Here is a 16,976-nt window from a genome sequence, read left to right as displayed (position 1 = left end):
TGCTAATATAATACACATTTAGCTTGCTTAGAGATGTCCTTTTATAGAGAAGGATGGGGGATGAAAAACTGGACTACATTACAGCACAGCTCCAACTTTACAGAAGGATAACAATGGGAATAGTCAAGATTGACTGCAGAATTACATGCAGACAAAAGTGTGAAAACCCTTGGAGAACACAAATAAAAGTATCTCAAGATTCCAGGCCAATTTCATGAAGTTTAAAAGTTGAGCTAAAACTACAAATGCTTGCAGAAATAAAATAATTTATAGGAAAACTTAAGCAGAACAATGTCACACCACCTCCTTCCAAAATTCACTTTGCTGATTTTCTGCTTCCCAAGAGACTTCCACATCAGACCCTAAGGAATGAATAGTTTTTTGATGCAAGAAGATAACTGGAGCTCTCCAGCAGTTAAGTACACACACATGATGCTTATTTATTCAAGTATACATAGCTAATGCCTTGTACTGGAGTTACAAAGTGTGATAAATACATAAAGAACTAGAGTGTTTAAAAGCAAGATATGTTTTACCTCGAAGAAGGTAGATGGCAGAAGACGAGCCTTGGAAAGCATTTGCTTTTAGATGGGAATTTTAGTATTTGGGAAAAGTTAAGTTTTTTCCCTTATTATTTTGACCTGAAATGTACATTGGGAAACTCTGGAATGAAAAGGGTGCTCAACATGAAAGAACAGATCAATTTTAGTTATTTATAGCCTAGTTCATTCTATTTGCTTTCAGAACTAACATGCTTCAACCTTATTGCAGAGAGAATCATTTGTCATAATCAAGTTGAGGAAGTTCCCATTTTTTTGCTATACAAAGAGGGAAACCTTTTTCACACACGTTGTGGCTAGCACAGGTCTTTCCCATGAGAACATTCTCCCGTGTTTTATAAACAAAGATAAAGTTTGGATGTTGTTGAAACAGTGTCTCGAGATTTGGACAGTTCAGGCCTGGCCAATCAGGCCTAGGGGGAGGTTTCTGACTGACCAATCTGGGTGACCTCTGAAAAGTCTATATATATATGTTGGATTCAAAATAATAAAGCACTTTTTCTATGCCACGCTGAGAATCCGGGATCTCTTCTCTGCTAGCGGCTCAACAGCGACAACAGGTCATTTCTCAAGTTTTAGTTTTATTTTCACCAGTTAACAGATAAAGGGTAGTATAGGGCTAAATTATAGCTCAACAACTGGAAGAGAAACAGGAGAAATGTGGAAATAGGTGAAACTAACCATTAAGTACTTCAGCATACTGGAAGAAAACGTTTAGGTTATTGGAGAGTCGCCAGGATATAACACACACACACTCACGGAGGTAATGGTGTTATTCCATTTATTTCTTCTAAGACAAGCATTATTATAGTCAAAAGGTACTGTCCACGCGACAGACTGGTACATATAATTGGTTGCTTGGCACTGTTCACACGTCCATCCTAGCCTACTGATTGGCTACAAGCTTCTAGGCACGATTTCACTTGAATCAGCTAAAGTTCTGCCTGCATAAGCTGAAATACTGACTATGTGATTTTTTTTCCTCTATCTTGCTCCATTTCCCCTATGTTGGTTACAATTCTGCCTCTCTTTTCCTTTCTATCTCCTGGGAAGGACATCTCAGAGTTGGAAACAATAGCGTCTCAGAGTTAGGAACAACAGCTGGTTTGTGCACACACATTCGCATCCTGCACATACATCTCGCTAATATGGCCTCGTTCTGCTAACCATTCTCCAACATTCGGTTTACAGCAAGACAGGATTTACTGCATACATCAGAATGTGGCAGTCAGTGGCAGGCAGTCAAAGACGTTTTGGGACATCTCACCACTTCATATAGCTTAATGTGCTCTGGCTAGAAGGCAAAGAGAGATCTAACTAAACTCTTCAGTTTGCCAGCTGTGGCCCTTGAAAGCAGCACTTGTTAAGTTCATAAGCAAGAACAAAGGAATCCAATACTTAAGCATGTTTTGGTCAACAGTAAACTTTTTCTGTACACTATACCTCAAATTTCCTCCACATCCATGGGTTGGGTACCTCCTGCTTTAATCTTGCAAGCAACAATAAGGGCTGCAAATCTAAATTCATTTTATACTACCACTAGGAGAAGCGTATGCCAATCTCTATTCCACACTCATTCCTTAAAAGGCAGAGAGTGTTTGTAGTAGTTTGTTCTTTATTAAAGTAAGCACTTACAGGCCTTGTAATATTTACAGTGTTCTTTGAAATATACCAGAACTTTTTTCCTTTCAAGCTAGAGAACAAAGGCTTTATTAAAAAATAAAACCACAAAACCCTATATATAAATTAAAGAATGTCTTGCCCAGCATGAGCACTGCTCACTGCATCCCATTCTGCAGCTTCTCACCGGGCTTCTGCGACTATTTTCACCTAATCTGGAACACTTGAACCAACCCAAAGGGTCCTTAATTTACCATCAAAATTTTGCTTGAGTTTTATGATTTTCAAGTGCAAATCACCAGTTTATTTCATCTCAGGAAACACTCAACTATTATTCACAATAATCTAGAAACTTCTCTGAAATATAGTATTACTTCCTTCTTAGATATTTAAGAAACATTCTGCAGTTTAGCCATATCAAATTATTTAAAGAGAGAACTGGTTTTCAAATGTTGCCTGACATCTATCCCTTAGGACCTATAAGGGTAGACAAAGGATATTAAAATACTTTCAAGAGATGAAGAATTGAAGCAATTACACTGCCCTTTTCAAACGCAAGATTCTTGTACTTGGGAAAGTTTGAAGGACTAATTTGTATTCAAGTTATTCACATCATCACAGAAAATTAATTATTTGGTCATTCTCAGATAAATTCTTCTTGTAAGTACTTAATCTTCAACTAGCTAAAGGTTGATTTTAACTGGGCTGAAGGAGAAATTATGAGCATGCGAGAAATGGCTTTTGCCACTAGGCGTGCTTGTTCCTACACCTATTGACCAGCCATTTTACAAAACTTCTCATAGCTATTTATTATTTATGTAAACCACTGTGAGTACACAGACCAATTTTCTTGGAAAGCAGATAAACCCACAAGACAGACACAGTGCATGTCAGATTGATTGTTGAAATGAGGAGTTAATTGTCCAGAAGACAATATATCCTCTTAAACAGCTCAACTAGTAAAATAAAAGAAGAAATACACAGTACGACTACTCCTTTGACCTCTGTAATGAAAAGACAACCATAAAAGTAAAGGGGGCAGCTGTTTCTCTCAGGGATGTTCACCCGTACGGATAATAGGAAACAACTCATGGCACACAGGATGAATTGTTTGGCAAGACGCAGGGGGAAAAAAAGTAAAGCTGTCAATAGAGGTCCTGAGCAGCAAAGCTCACTATGGATCCTAAGACAACGTGGCCAAAAAACTTAACCTGAATATGGATTATAATTCAAGTAGGGCATACTGTAGTTGTCCTACATCATACTTCTTCCCCTGGTCATTAAAAACAGCAAGTATTTCTGCATAAAGATTACTTTTCATAAAATTTTCTTCCTTCAGACTCCTTGTAAAGGGATTTATCCCCCAAATAGCAACGTAAGACTCTAAGGACACTAAGGGGAGGTCCACAAGCCTGGCAGGTAGAAGAATGTATCCAGAAAGAAAGCTAAACTCACCAGCTGTGCTGAGAATCAGCTGTGGCTGGGTTTGGCATGGAGAGGCCACAGCCCACTCACTTATTTGCTGAGGCCAGGTTTGTACTCCAGTCAGTGTAGACTCCAGTCAGCTTGAGACAGAGAGAGTTAACATCCATCCTCTCTTACACAAATTGGCTCAGTTGTAAAACTTGCCCTCACGGGAAGGTCTCATACACATGGGACCTCTCATTCACATGAGAGGCAGCTAAGAGGTCATAAACCACCAAAAACCCCCAAAGCACCCCCTACCCTCATTCCTGAGGCCTTGTGTCAGAGCACTGCATGTGGTGCAAAGTGATGAAACAGACCCAGAGTCTGCTGGAAGACAGAGCGCTCCTACCAGAGGCACTCCCACCCAGCCAGAACCTAAACTAATCTATTGAACTCTGTGTTTTGTGGGATCCTCACCACCGAGAAGACCAGAAGAACAGGATCAATGCTGTTGTGATCCACAGAGTAGTGATATTTTCTACTTTATCTGTGTCTGTTACTTTCTTTCCCTACCACCACCCTCTTTTTCTGTTTGTCTCTCTCTATCTCACATTTACTGCTAAATAAAATCTGTGCTATTGACCTTCAGCACATGGTCTAGTTTGCACCTCAATTTGGGTAGAGGTATCTCTCTTAATTTTAATAACCGGATCATAACAGGGCACAGCATCGGGTGTTACAAATTAAATACAAATGCCAGCCCATGATGCAAAAAGCACTTCTTACAGTTTCCGAAGGAATAATTAGCATCACTACAATTATATGAGGAAGATCTTTTGAAAACTGAAAGGACCATGGTTAGCACAGCTCACCATGCTGCCAATCCAGTAGCTATCAATGCAGCATCCTGACTTACCACATCTGCAGCTTGGATTACATTTATATAATGCTTTTATTCATTGAATCACAAACTGCTTCTCATGAAACAAGGAATAAAGTTCCCTTCAGGACATCAACACAAACACAGAATTCACCAGTTGGAGAGCTTGAAAACACTTTTAGAGCCAAGTCAAAACACCCTGATATTTAAGTGTTTCCCTAAAACACCTAACAAAGAGCTGCTACTATTTATTTTTGTAGAACGTGACAGGTATGGGACAAAGTAAAAATCAAAATATCAAGGCAAAGAGAATTTAAGGAGGAAATTGAGAAGTCTATTTAATTTTTATGTCCTCATCAACTTCAAGTTAATTATCTTCCCTCTGGTTTTGTGTTTGGAAATGTGCTTTTCATTTTTGTTGGCCTCTTAGACTGAAACCAGATGGTTCTTATTCATTTTTTATTAACCGTCAGCTGCAGTTTTACTACTTCAATGTGGTGTGACAAGAGGCGCATTTAATAGTACTAGACTATACGTTTTGATGCAGAACATCTTATGCTTATTCCTCTAAAGTAACATGTATATTATAAAAATCCCACACACTTTTTGTACCCAGTTTTTTCCACAAACTCTGTGCAACTGTTGAAACACTGGTGAACTATGAGAGGCTGACAATTATGAAAATCATCACTAGCTTCACTGTGCAGTAATAATAACGCTAACCACAAGCACTGCCAAGAACAGCCAAAATCCAGGCTATTCCTAAGAACTGCTATGAATGATTTCACTATTCTTTGAAACGCAGATCTTTTTGATGATTGTTTTGTAGTTTACTGTTTATTCTCACTAAAGCAGTGATTCAAACTGATAAGCAACATAACTATTCACAAACCTCAGTTGATTGTTGGAGTGCATATTTCAACACATAAACCTCTTAATCTCTCAAGATTTCAATCTACTAATTTTCTACCCCAGTTCCCCCATCACATGGTTACTTTAGGAATTAAGAGAGTAGGAAGTTGTTGCTTAAAACACAAAGCTCGCAAGATTCCCCTGGACTTCCCTAGAGGACATCTGATTGACACCAGAAGCAAGATCACACGGCTCACAGTCCTCTTTTATGAGCATCACTAGCACTACACACCAATCATGAAAACTGCTATTTGTCAGCTAGTGGGAAAAGTGAAAAACACATATTAGGAGCACTTATTGCACTGGAATATCCCTCCAGCATCACCTTCTGTTATTTATCCAACTGAACATAGCAAAATTCTTACAGAATTATATTCTCAGTAGTATGTTTCTTCCCTGGTGCCTATTGTTCATTTCATTTGTAGCCAACACACACTTCTAATTTAGACTGGATAATGTACCTGATACTATTTTAAGTTGTTGCCTTAATCACAAAGCAATATGCAACACATTGTCCTGAGGCATACAGAATTTTAGTAATAAATAAGTATATGAAAAATAAATGGCATTTATATCAAAATTATGAGGGTATAGAAAAAAAAGCCTAAAACATAGAACATGTCATCCTCAACAGCAGATCTTGTGAAAATACAAGTAATTTAAATATATTTTTAAACCGTATTTGTTTGATGAAGACCAACACCCTTACTGCAAGGTCTGAAAACATCACAGAACAATTTCAGGCAAAATACTGCATTATACTTCTTTCAAATTATTTTCTGTGCAAATAAAGCTGGATTCAGAGAAATAGATAAGCAATGCCCTTCTCTTGATCTTCACCTTGAAGTACACTCCCGCTATTCACTCTGCACCCATTCATCCAGTGGATATTTTAAAAGTGTGATAGCTGTAGGCCCATAAAGAAGAGAAAATGACCCAGCCTTATTATCCGGAAAGCTACAGGAGCAGCAGAAAAAGGTAGAGCAGTCCCATATAGTCAGTGTATCAAACACACACATGTTCCAGGTCTTCACCACTGCTCTATAACCACCTCTATAAAATTGAGCAACTTCAGCAGAACAGCTTTACTCAATCCCCTCAAATACAGTCACCCCCACATAGCCTAATGCCACAGATGACTTTGGTTACTGAGGTGAGCAAAACTTCCTAGGATTCAGAACTGAACTAGAGCAGCAGGAATCTCTGTTTGGAGTTCACGTGATTTTCCTCAGACTTACTGGCAGCTTTGTCACACCTATTCATAGCTAGATGGAGGAAGCAGACAAGTTAGAAGTTTCAGAACTTCCACACCATCTATTCTTCTACAGAGATCTAGCCTTTTATGTGCTTCATAACCAGAGTTAAGAAAGCAGTTTCAGGGTAAGATGGTTGGAGTTCCACTGACTCAAACATACCATACTCCCTTCATAGTGGATGTACTCATAAATTATGTTTTCCATTACCCAGTTTAAATGTAACTCTTGCTGAATATATACAGAAACAAACATCTGATCTTCTAGCTACAAGAATTTACAAATGGCTAAAGAAAAAACTATCAAGTCATAGAGCATAAACAAAGCATTAGGAAGTGTCATGCCATTATTACTCATTTGAAAGACAAATTTACCCAACAGTTGAAGGCACTATTCAAAATTTCAAAGGCAGGCATATCAAACTCCTCTTTACTTGATTTAAGTGATAGGAGAAATTTTCAGATTGCAGTAGATTAAAACTATATTAACTTTTGTTAGATACAATTATGTATATTATATAACAAGGGGTGGGAGTTACTCTGGAAACTCTATTTTGGCTTCGCATCATGACAACTTCATCAGCAATTTCTCTCTCACTCTGTAATACAAGACTACTGCATGAAGTTGCCAATTTAGAAAAAAAAAAAATACTCACTCTTATTTTTAACCTCAGACTACTTTGTTTCCAGTTATCAGCCTGAAAAGTACTCGTCCCACATGCCCTGCAAAGCCAAATGTTGTGAAACAGTCATTACAAAGAATGAAATTAGAAGTTCAAGCCAGGTGAGAAGGGAAAGTCAAATTACATATGCATGCTATTGGATTTTAGTAAAGCAGTGCAAATGGGGAAGAAATTGGCCATGAATATTTATTACAATTACATCACAAGCTTAAATGCTGTGATAGCTGAAACCTTTCCTGCTTTCCATTACACTGCCACTTACGAGCTTTACTAGTCAAATTAAAACAACAAAAAAAAAAGGTACTATAACAGGAATCTTACAAATACCATCATAGAGAAAAGTCCAGACAGAAATTCATTTGCATCCCTAGCAATGGGATTCCTGCTCAGAAAACTACCAGGTGTTTTGTCAGGGGGTAGGGCCAGCATTAAAGACACAGACATCAGCTTAAGGAATAGTGTTAAGTTACGTTAATACAGAACTGCAAAGAATTACAAAAGGATAAACTAAGCAATGCATCTAATAATTACTACACAAGATTGCCTAGAGTCATTAAGAAAGATACATCTCCAGTTACCCTAAGACTTTACCCCTTCATCCAGATCCACAAACATCAACCAGCAGAAGGTGTCACAGTGAAGGACTGGAGAGCCATAGCCAGTAACTGGTCCACTCATAGGCAATGAGGCTTCTGTCTTTCCTGTGAGAGGGTCCCATTTTTTATACTGTTGAATAAACCAGCTGACATAATTAGTGCAGGAAGATCTGGTTTCATTCTGCTGTTTGGTTTCTCCCAAAGCCCGGCCAGGGCTCAAGGAGAAACCAAAGGAGTTGTCTTTGATCCTACACCCCCAAACAAGGCCAGATGTGGCCTTGTCTGATTAGAAATATGGAAAGGTAAATACATGTTGTGCCAACGAGTGGATACATAGATCATATTGCTAACAACACTTCGTTAATGAGTGGACACGTAACATTTGGTTGGAAGGTTCACCTAGAGGTCAGTTTTGGCTCAGGATCTGTTCTGTCCTCAGTCAGAGCCCGTTGTTTAGGCCTTAGTACTTCACCAAGGACCAAGCATGGAGCAGAAACACCACAGCATAATTTGTTGCTAGCACTAAGGTGATCAAAACTCAAAGACACTTACATCTAAGGAATATATAAAAAAAAAAAAAAATACAAAAAATAGCCCAAAGCATACAGACCAGAGTTGCAGCTCAAGACTAGTTTCTGAGAACAGCAAATATAGACAAGTGTTCCCTTACTGTCACCCTTTCATATTGCACTATTGGAGATAAAACTACATATTAAATTTACACTTCATGTGCTAATTTAGGCTAATTTTAAAATTCCTTAAATCTTTTATTATTTAAGATTTTTTTCTACTTAGGATTTGGTTGTTATCCATTCATGTCAAGCAATCTTCAAAGGTTATCCATTTACACTTAAACACATTCACTAGGTGGACAGTAAAAAGGCTCATTAGGTCGAAATACACTGCAGCATGTTCCTTTTACACCATTTGAATTGATAAAACCTACATGGCAAATTAGCATACCAATAGAGCTACATCATGGGTATAAATACCTTAGCCCATTTGCCTGTCTTCCTGTCTGGCCTACTGGTTATGGGGGAAAAGAAATGGGGGGGAAAAAGGCGCCACCAAAACCTACCCGTGAACACTATAACATACTACATTTTTATAAGTTGTTCCAATGCCAACATGATTACTTTATTCCTTTTTGTTTGTTTTTTCATTGGAAAACCTGAAGATTAAACTATCCGTTATGCAAAAAAAAAAAAAAAAATAAAATGACTGTACATATTTTCTCTAGAGAAACTGTCTATTACTATAGCTCTGAATAGGGCCTCAACAGTAAAACTGGTATGTTCTGCATTCTTCAAACTTACTCAGAGTAGAAATAACACAGTTATTACACCTAATATAATTACTTTAGATGTCAGAAGAGAATCTGGCTTGCCCACTGATATGATATCTAACTCCAGCCAGGATTCCACAGTATTCCTGTCTATGAGACACATAGACATGCTTATTGCAAAACATTTTTAAAAAATTACTCCCTGAAGAATTTCCCAGAGGATCAGGAAATGTTTTCTTATTTTCTAAGTAACATTACATATTTACTTTTCAGGGCTACACCACTGCAAATAATTATGTTTCTAATAAATGTCTAGCAGCCACATGCAGCTGTATGCTTGCGCAGGCATTAGTTTATAAGCAGTGGTTTATAGAGAGTTTTAAAAGAGAGGCTAGAGCACTAGCACTTCCTTTCACTCAGTTCTTAAAATTCATCTTGCTCTTGATGACACACAGAAGTGCAATGCATGTACATATATCCAGATTCCTTTAGTACAGCCTTTGCAGAAAAAGGTAGTTTTATTTGCAGTTCATTTTTCATAGGCATTCAAACATGTAACATGCCAAACAGAGGTGCATTTTGCTTAGTACCTCAAAGGCTGATCATGGTGGAGAAAATGTAACTAGATAAGCTGGCATTTTCAAAGAGCAAAACAAAAACTAGTCACCATGCAATGAAATTGGAGAGTTTCACTGGGTAGAGTTAGGATCAGGTACTGAATGGTAAAGCTTCAATAGTTGCAGACTCTTCTCTATGGGAACAGTTATTCTGCCCCTCAGAGAAACAACTGCTCTCTAACAGCATCGTACGTACAGAAACTCTCACCTTTCAGGACCAGTTCATAAACAGACAAGCTCTAACTCCACTTTATAAAAGCACATTATTATGGGTTCTATAACCACTTTCCTTATTAAACAACAATTAAAACACTCAGAAAAGTATAATAAAGAGAGAACTGGTGCATCAGTTCCTCCTGAATTAGAGCTTCTATCAACTTGAAGGCACTAGCCGTTATTCAAGGAGTGAAGAGGGGCTATGCTGCCACGGGAGGATCAAAATATCTTTTCATATGCCACACAGGTGCAGGAGCCCTGGCATAATTTGAAAAATTGTAATAAACTTTCCTGAGTCTTTAGGGCATCTAGCAACATTTACCCTACCCTTGCAGTTTCAGAGGCTAGAGTCATGAGGACAAAGCTAATGCAGTGCTAGTACATTCCTAAAGGCACAAGATTAACTTCCACTAAAAGGAGATAGAGCCTGAGTATGATTAAGAGGGACCATGCCATTTCCTTACCATCTCACATAACATCTCAGAAGACTAGCTGTGATTTTAATTCACAAAGCATCAAAACAGATGGCACAGCTGTAAAACATTCAGAATACATTCTTTCATGCTGAGGGAGGCTGGGGGGGAGAGCAAGATGTTTGAAGGCTTTATCACTGCGGTGGGACAGATAATTAGGCAATTAAAACTATGAAAAGTAGACGAATTACCGGTTCAGATGAATTGTGTTGTGGAATAGAATTGAGAAAAGCAAAAAACCCCAGAAATTAGTGCCTTTGGCAAGCATCTTAAGAGCACAACTAAAAAAGCAGAAGTTCTGGAACAAAGGTGAAAGGGTAATTAATTTGCAGAAACTTACCTGTTTTTGCAAAGGAATATTTTGAAGGAGTTGGTTCCTAAAATATTCTTGCTATTCTTGTGTTAATAATTAGAACAGATAAATAGAAATCCAAGAAGTCTCATTCCAGCTTCAATTTTGGTAACCCACCAAGGCCCTCCTGTCCTAGGTTTTTACTGGTATTAGCAATATCTTCACACACACAGGCTTCTTGTTTAAACATTTTGCTCAATAGGAAACACCCTATAAACTTATTCATGCCACCCCTACTTGCTTCCACGCCATGGAGAATGCACCACCATTTCACACACCAGAGTAATGTGTGTGAAACTTCCCACAAAATCTTCCCAAAGGCAACTTTGGTGAAGGTGCTCTGCACATCCACTGTCCATCACCATTGTAACATTTTCAGAAGCCTCTTCTACAGTCTTCTACGGAGGTACCGGATGTCCAAGCAAACCAAGGAGAATATGGGAGTTATTCTGCTCATGCCAGCTATAACAGGTCATGCTTCTCCAGGCATGCTTTCTTCATTGTATACATCTCACTATGCAAAGCCCCTGCTGGGGGAGGCCTTCTCTCACAGGGATGCAAAGACCTCTGCTCTGGTACTAAGACTTTACAAGTAAGAACATATTAAGAAAGAAGCTGGGAAAATTTGCTAGTTCAGCCTGCAGAAGTACCAGCTATGATAATTCTTAGTTTACAGACTCATAGACTTGCTGTAAATCAGGACACACCAACCAGGCTGGAATCCACACAGTGGTATCAGGTGTGCCTCTTCCCTTACTGCCCACTGCAAAGAGAGGCTGCGGCCTCCTCACACCTTGCTGCAAAGGGAAGGACTTCATAGCTGCAATCAATTTCATTTTACTATTGTAAATAACCAATACTATTATTAAAACAAACAGAAGCCATAGAGCACAACTAAGGATTACATGTCATTGAACTGTGGAATATCTCCAACTGCAATAATCTGCAGAATGGCAACAGCATAAGAGGAGAGTAAAACTTGTGCCTAGTAAGAGATATTCCTTGCGAAAGGTATTTAGAGTAAAAATAAAATCTCATATCAAATAGTATGAAAGAAATAAGACAGGAGTGGGACGGAAAACACAGGTGAGAACGCTCCAATATGCAAAAGCATGTATACAGTGTAAGTTTAAAAAACCAATAATAGATATACAATAGTTTCTATTTCTTGGGTTTACCTGCAGAAGTTTTACTAAAAGAAATACTAAACAATAAGCTCTGGGATAAACATAACCTAACATCAACACATTTTTTTATTCAACAATCCTGAGCAAGACTTTTTCTAAACACTTTCTTTCTAGTTTTGATTTTCATAGGTAACGACACGGAAACATTTATTCTAATTATAGCAGGTCTTTGATGTCTATGCAACGAACTAATTCAGGTGGTTTATTTCTACCTGAATCAGGTTATTTCAGTTCAAAACACAAGCTGAATGGGAAAAAAAGGACGTTTATCAGAGTTTTAAATTCTTTGAAACCTAGGAAAACACTCTTATCTCATCCAAACAGCTTGAAGTGAAACACTGGCATGGGAAAGAGATGGGTAAAACTGTACAACACTATTGCATTGGCTGCAATGACTATGACAGTGCAATGCTGGCACATTTCAGAAGGCAGCAGGGGACAGGTGAAACAGGTCTTGGACATTTTATACTTTAATTTCTAGCACATCATACAGTCCTGTTCTATTGTCAGACTCAAATTTTCATCTATCCTGTTGCCAAACCAAAGGCAACTCTGGCAATCTCCTTTTATTAATGTATTTATTATGTCAAGAAACACAAGGGCTGTTAGAAAGCACCCCATTAAATGAACATGTATGGAAACGTGACCAGACCACATATCCTCTTGTCTTTAGTGGAGCTCACGAACAGCAGAAAATTTATCATTGATCACTTGTGACTATACTAGCATACACCCCATGTTATAGCATCCACCCTCTACTCCATTACCTCATTAAAAAACGCACAAATAAAGTACATCAAATTCACCACACTGACATGCTGTAGAAGACAAGATCTTGCAGACAGCACTACTACTTTTTCTTGTGCACATGACAAGTAATTTTTCTCACTTGTTTTTAATAGTAAGAGAGATATCTTGGCATTAATCATTAATCATAACCAACATCTGTCAGCTCTTTTGTATGACAGACTTCTATTTTTTCTTCTTTCCTCTGCTGATGCTTGACAGGATATAGATGATATGAAGGAAAGTGGAAGAAGAATTAAGTACACACAGATGTAACTTTAAACCAACCTTGATTTTAAAAGCAACCAACCTGTCTAGTATTCTTAATGTGAGAAAGACATTTTTCTGCTGCAGATTTCTTTTGCAAGCCAGTAAGGTTAGAGTGAAAGCTGTCTAAGAACTGCATTTCTTTTCTAGAGAGACAGATTGAATAAATTTTCCTAGTTTCTGCAAAAGTAAGCTGCTTTTAACAGTTCTTGGCACTTTTACATTCGCTATTTTAAAAGTTGTCTAAGACTGCTTTAGTTTATCCTAAGAAACAACTTAAACATTAAAATTCATACTAGAGCATATGCTCTCCAGGCAGCCAACACAGCCACACACCTCCAAGAATTCTAAACTTATATGAAAAATCAGTGTTTCTTTTTTTGCTCCCTGACTATGACCATATTAAAAAGAGCTTGACTTTGTATTTTAAAAAAATGCATCATAACAGAGACTCTTCAGCCTTATACAAATATCTCTGCTAATAATTTAGCTTAAACTCTATTATCAATTCCCAAAACCACCCCTACTCCAACCAAATACATAAAACTTGGGGAAGTCTGACCCTCACCTAAAGAACTGACCACACTTCAACAGCCGAGCAGCATTCAAGTATAGTATTATTTACCGTTGTCAGGAGTTTCCACAGAGATCACCAATACTCACATAATTAGCTGCCAGAGGTGCGCTGAGAAGAATGATGAAGGGAAGGGCCAACAAAAATGACATAACTTACCTGAGTGCACCAACAGAAGAGCTACTAGATTACAAATAAGAGAGAGTTTACTTTGTTTGCTGTTTGATTTTAGTAAAGAGGAACAGTATAAGTAAGTTTGGTACTCTTTCACTTGCCCATGGCAAAGCACGAAGGGGATAAGTGACAAGCAAAACTTAGATAAGCAAAAGGTATTTCAAATGTATGCAGTAAGCGATGACCTAGATTTTGAAGCAAGGTACACACATGCTTCAAATTAGCAGAGACACTAAAGTACAAAATGACACAGAGAAATACCAGTTACTGACAGTTAGGAAATCTTTAAATTTTTTAGGCTGCACATCTATTTTTTTCATAAACACATCTCTGAACACATTGAAATAGCTCACTACAATTGCTGGCCAGGGCAGATTGACAAATACAGGTTACAAACTACACAAGGTAGAAACAATTACATAAGGCTTTCCAGCCCAATTCCAATCTTCAGTGCACACAACAACTTCTTTCAGTGCAGCCAATTCCCAAAATTAAACCAGAACACCTCTGAAGAAACAAATAATAAACCCTATCAGAAACCTCCTGTTAAGTCTACAAAACTCCCCCCACAAACCTAAGAGAACAGAAGAACAGTAAGAAGTAAAATGTTTTCCCTTACCTTTGCTGAGAGTGCCTGTGATGAGTTTAAAAATAGTCTGGGCAAATTTGACAATTCCATGCTTGCATCTCTTCGAACAGCCACTCATGGTTCAGACTGATAGAAAGACTCTTCTCTCTTACAAAGTTCAGGAATAACAAAAAAATTAAAAAGCGAGTCCTTTACAAAGTTTATACAACTGGTTGTGCAGTGCACAGACCTCTGCTCTCATGCACCGAGCCCTAGGCTCTGCACTGAGGTTTGCTGCTCTGAAGCTAATAGGAAGGATTGCAGTGGAGGGCTCCACATCCCTTCTTAGTTAAAGCTCTCCCCTCGTCAGCCTCTCGGCCAGGACCGCACACATCTGCCGCGATGACCTGATAGAAGCTACTAAGCAGAGCAACACCTCAGCCAGACACGGGAGGAGGGAGGGTTTGCCTCCCCAAGCTGCCACGCTGGGCACTGGGAATGCAGCAAGATACTCAGCTGGAGTTACCGGCAGCTGCAAATAAAAGAAGCTGCTGTTTGAAGACCCGTTTCTTGGTGCCCTTTTCCAACTGATTTCAATAAAGCTGTCAATTTTGCTCTCGTCAGGCCGAGAAAAACAGAAAATAACACTTTTTTTTCTAAATTCTACCAACACACTGTCACTAGAAGGCTGCATAGCATTCCTTCGCAAAACCTTCTAGAAGAAGGAAAACACAGCTGCACCCAGCAAAAAAAAAAAAAAAATCTTTATTTTAATTTTACCAGCTCAGACGCTGCTCCGATAGTGATTCGCTCAGCACACAGGGATGTGCCAGCCGGCCTTCCGGAGTCGGCGGGGCTCGGGCACACCCCTCTATGCAGCCCCACGTTTCACTTTTTGCCCACTGACTCACGTCGCGCCGGTCCGGTGCTCACTCCCCGTACTGCACTGTGAGTTATCCCCTAGCAACAGCCACAGCTCTGGCTTCACCAGTTCAGTCAGTGCTTCGTGTCTGGAATACTCTGAATTTAAAAGACTTGATGCGTGCAGCAGCAAAGCGGAGACATCTGAAATCCCATCTGAGTGCTGGGCAGAGTCGAGAATCTTTAGGTTTAATTCACGCTAACCTGGTCTCAGATGTTTTTGAACAGCCCCCGAAACACACTATTTGCTTGCCCCGGTTACAAGGCTTACCTCAGGTTTCTGCTCACACTCAGCTGCCGCCCGTTAGATTACTTATCAGCCTTGTCTCTAACAAAGCGACCTGGAGCCAGCCATCACCTCAGCAGCAACAGCCGCCGAGCACCGCCTTTACTGAGGGACAGGCGCAGCAAACAGCTTGTACTTCTGGGAACCGCGATACGCCTTTCACTCAGGGAGCAGTAAACTGCTTTACAGGAAAACTTACATTCCTCAAGCAAAACTCAGGGCCTTGCCAAATAGCTCACCTTGCTATGAGACTCACGACCATCTGTCCCTCCTGACTGGAAGCGCCCTGCTGCTTTTCACCCCCGCCTCACACGCGCACCCCCGCAGTGCTTCCCGCCCCTTCCCTTCCTTCGCCGCCGCTCACCTCCTCCACTTCTCTCAGGCAGAGAGCCGCGGAGCAGTGTCCAGAGAGGCTTTCTGGCGTATCATGTTACCTTAAAAAAGTATTCTTTGCCATGTAAAAATCAACTTGAGGACAAAATCACCACCCTCGTTAGCTCGTGCTGGGACCATTGCCCTCCGCGCTGAGCCGTCAGGCACCGGACATTTTGCTGCCCCCTAACTTCCACCCAGTCGCCTCACACTCAATTTCAGGTCTTTTTCAGATGTAATAGTCCCCTTTGGAAAACTTCCACAAAATGTCAAGGGAAAGCAGTGTGAGCCCATGAAGAAGCTTAGCACCGGCCTGCAGATGTGGGGGAGGCTTCCAGGGCTGCCACCAGCCCCACACGAACATCCTCCTGCGGCTGCAGCCTCCCTCTTGGGGCTGTGCTTCCACATAGCCTTTTGGGTAATTTTTTTGGTAAGTTTCTCCAAAGTCTGTTCTTTTATTTATTATGCTCCACAGGACAAAAGTGAGCTAGCTGATAATTTAGATACAGCCTTTGAGACGCCGGGCGTCGGCCGTGAGGCTACTCCTGGTCAGGGCACTGCAGGCAGGCAGAGGAGCAAAGGCCCTATAGCTTCCACATCCTCCTCACCTAAATTTTAAATACCCAAACATCTTGAGCTTCATGCCACCATCACCTCTACGCAGCCCAGAGCCTTGATTATATATGATTCACCCTTTCACAGATTATTATGTTTGTGGGGAACCTCAGACCAATGGGGTTCATGGGAAACTCAGGCAGATTAAATACATTGCTAAACATCATTAGAAATATATGGCTAAACATAAAGGAGTGCACGAGCTTTATATGTAAGTAAAATTTCTACCCCCTACACCACACTTCAACAACCATTAAGGTAAAGAATACAGACCTCATATGAGGATGCAGGGAAGGAAAGAGGATGTAGGTGTTTTGTGGACAGCACAGTATTAAATAACTCGTTAATCATTTCCTAGCCTGATCGTTACTCC

At 39.7% G+C, this 16,976-nt stretch overlaps 1 protein-coding gene across 2 annotated transcripts in view; it reads right to left on the bottom strand.

Annotated features, from left to right (window-relative positions):
- The window catches only part of KCNIP1 (potassium voltage-gated channel interacting protein 1), a 400,236-nt gene extending 384,040 nt beyond the window's left edge, over positions 1-16,196 (bottom strand). The window contains exons 1-2 of one of the 2 annotated variants that reach the window (XM_085073218.1): positions 15,981-16,196; positions 14,461-14,577 (exon numbers count right to left, since the gene is read on the bottom strand). In XM_085073218.1, the coding sequence (XP_084929344.1) occupies positions 14,461-14,548 (88 nt within the window). In that variant the 5' untranslated portion in view covers positions 14,549-14,577; positions 15,981-16,196. Of the gene's footprint in view, positions 1-14,460; positions 14,578-15,601; positions 15,853-15,980 lie in introns of those variants that run through there. The other variant, XM_085073217.1, reaches the window with a different exon arrangement.
- Positions 16,197-16,976: the final 780 nt, after the last annotated feature.

Source organism: Lichenostomus cassidix, chromosome 13, assembly GCF_008360975.1.
Source record: "Lichenostomus cassidix isolate B80296 chromosome 13, HeHo_3.0, whole genome shotgun sequence".
Lineage (NCBI taxonomy): Eukaryota > Metazoa > Chordata > Aves > Passeriformes > Meliphagidae > Lichenostomus > Lichenostomus cassidix.
Note: the sequence above shows the minus strand (reverse complement) of the source record. Positions and strands in the feature narration are given on the sequence as shown.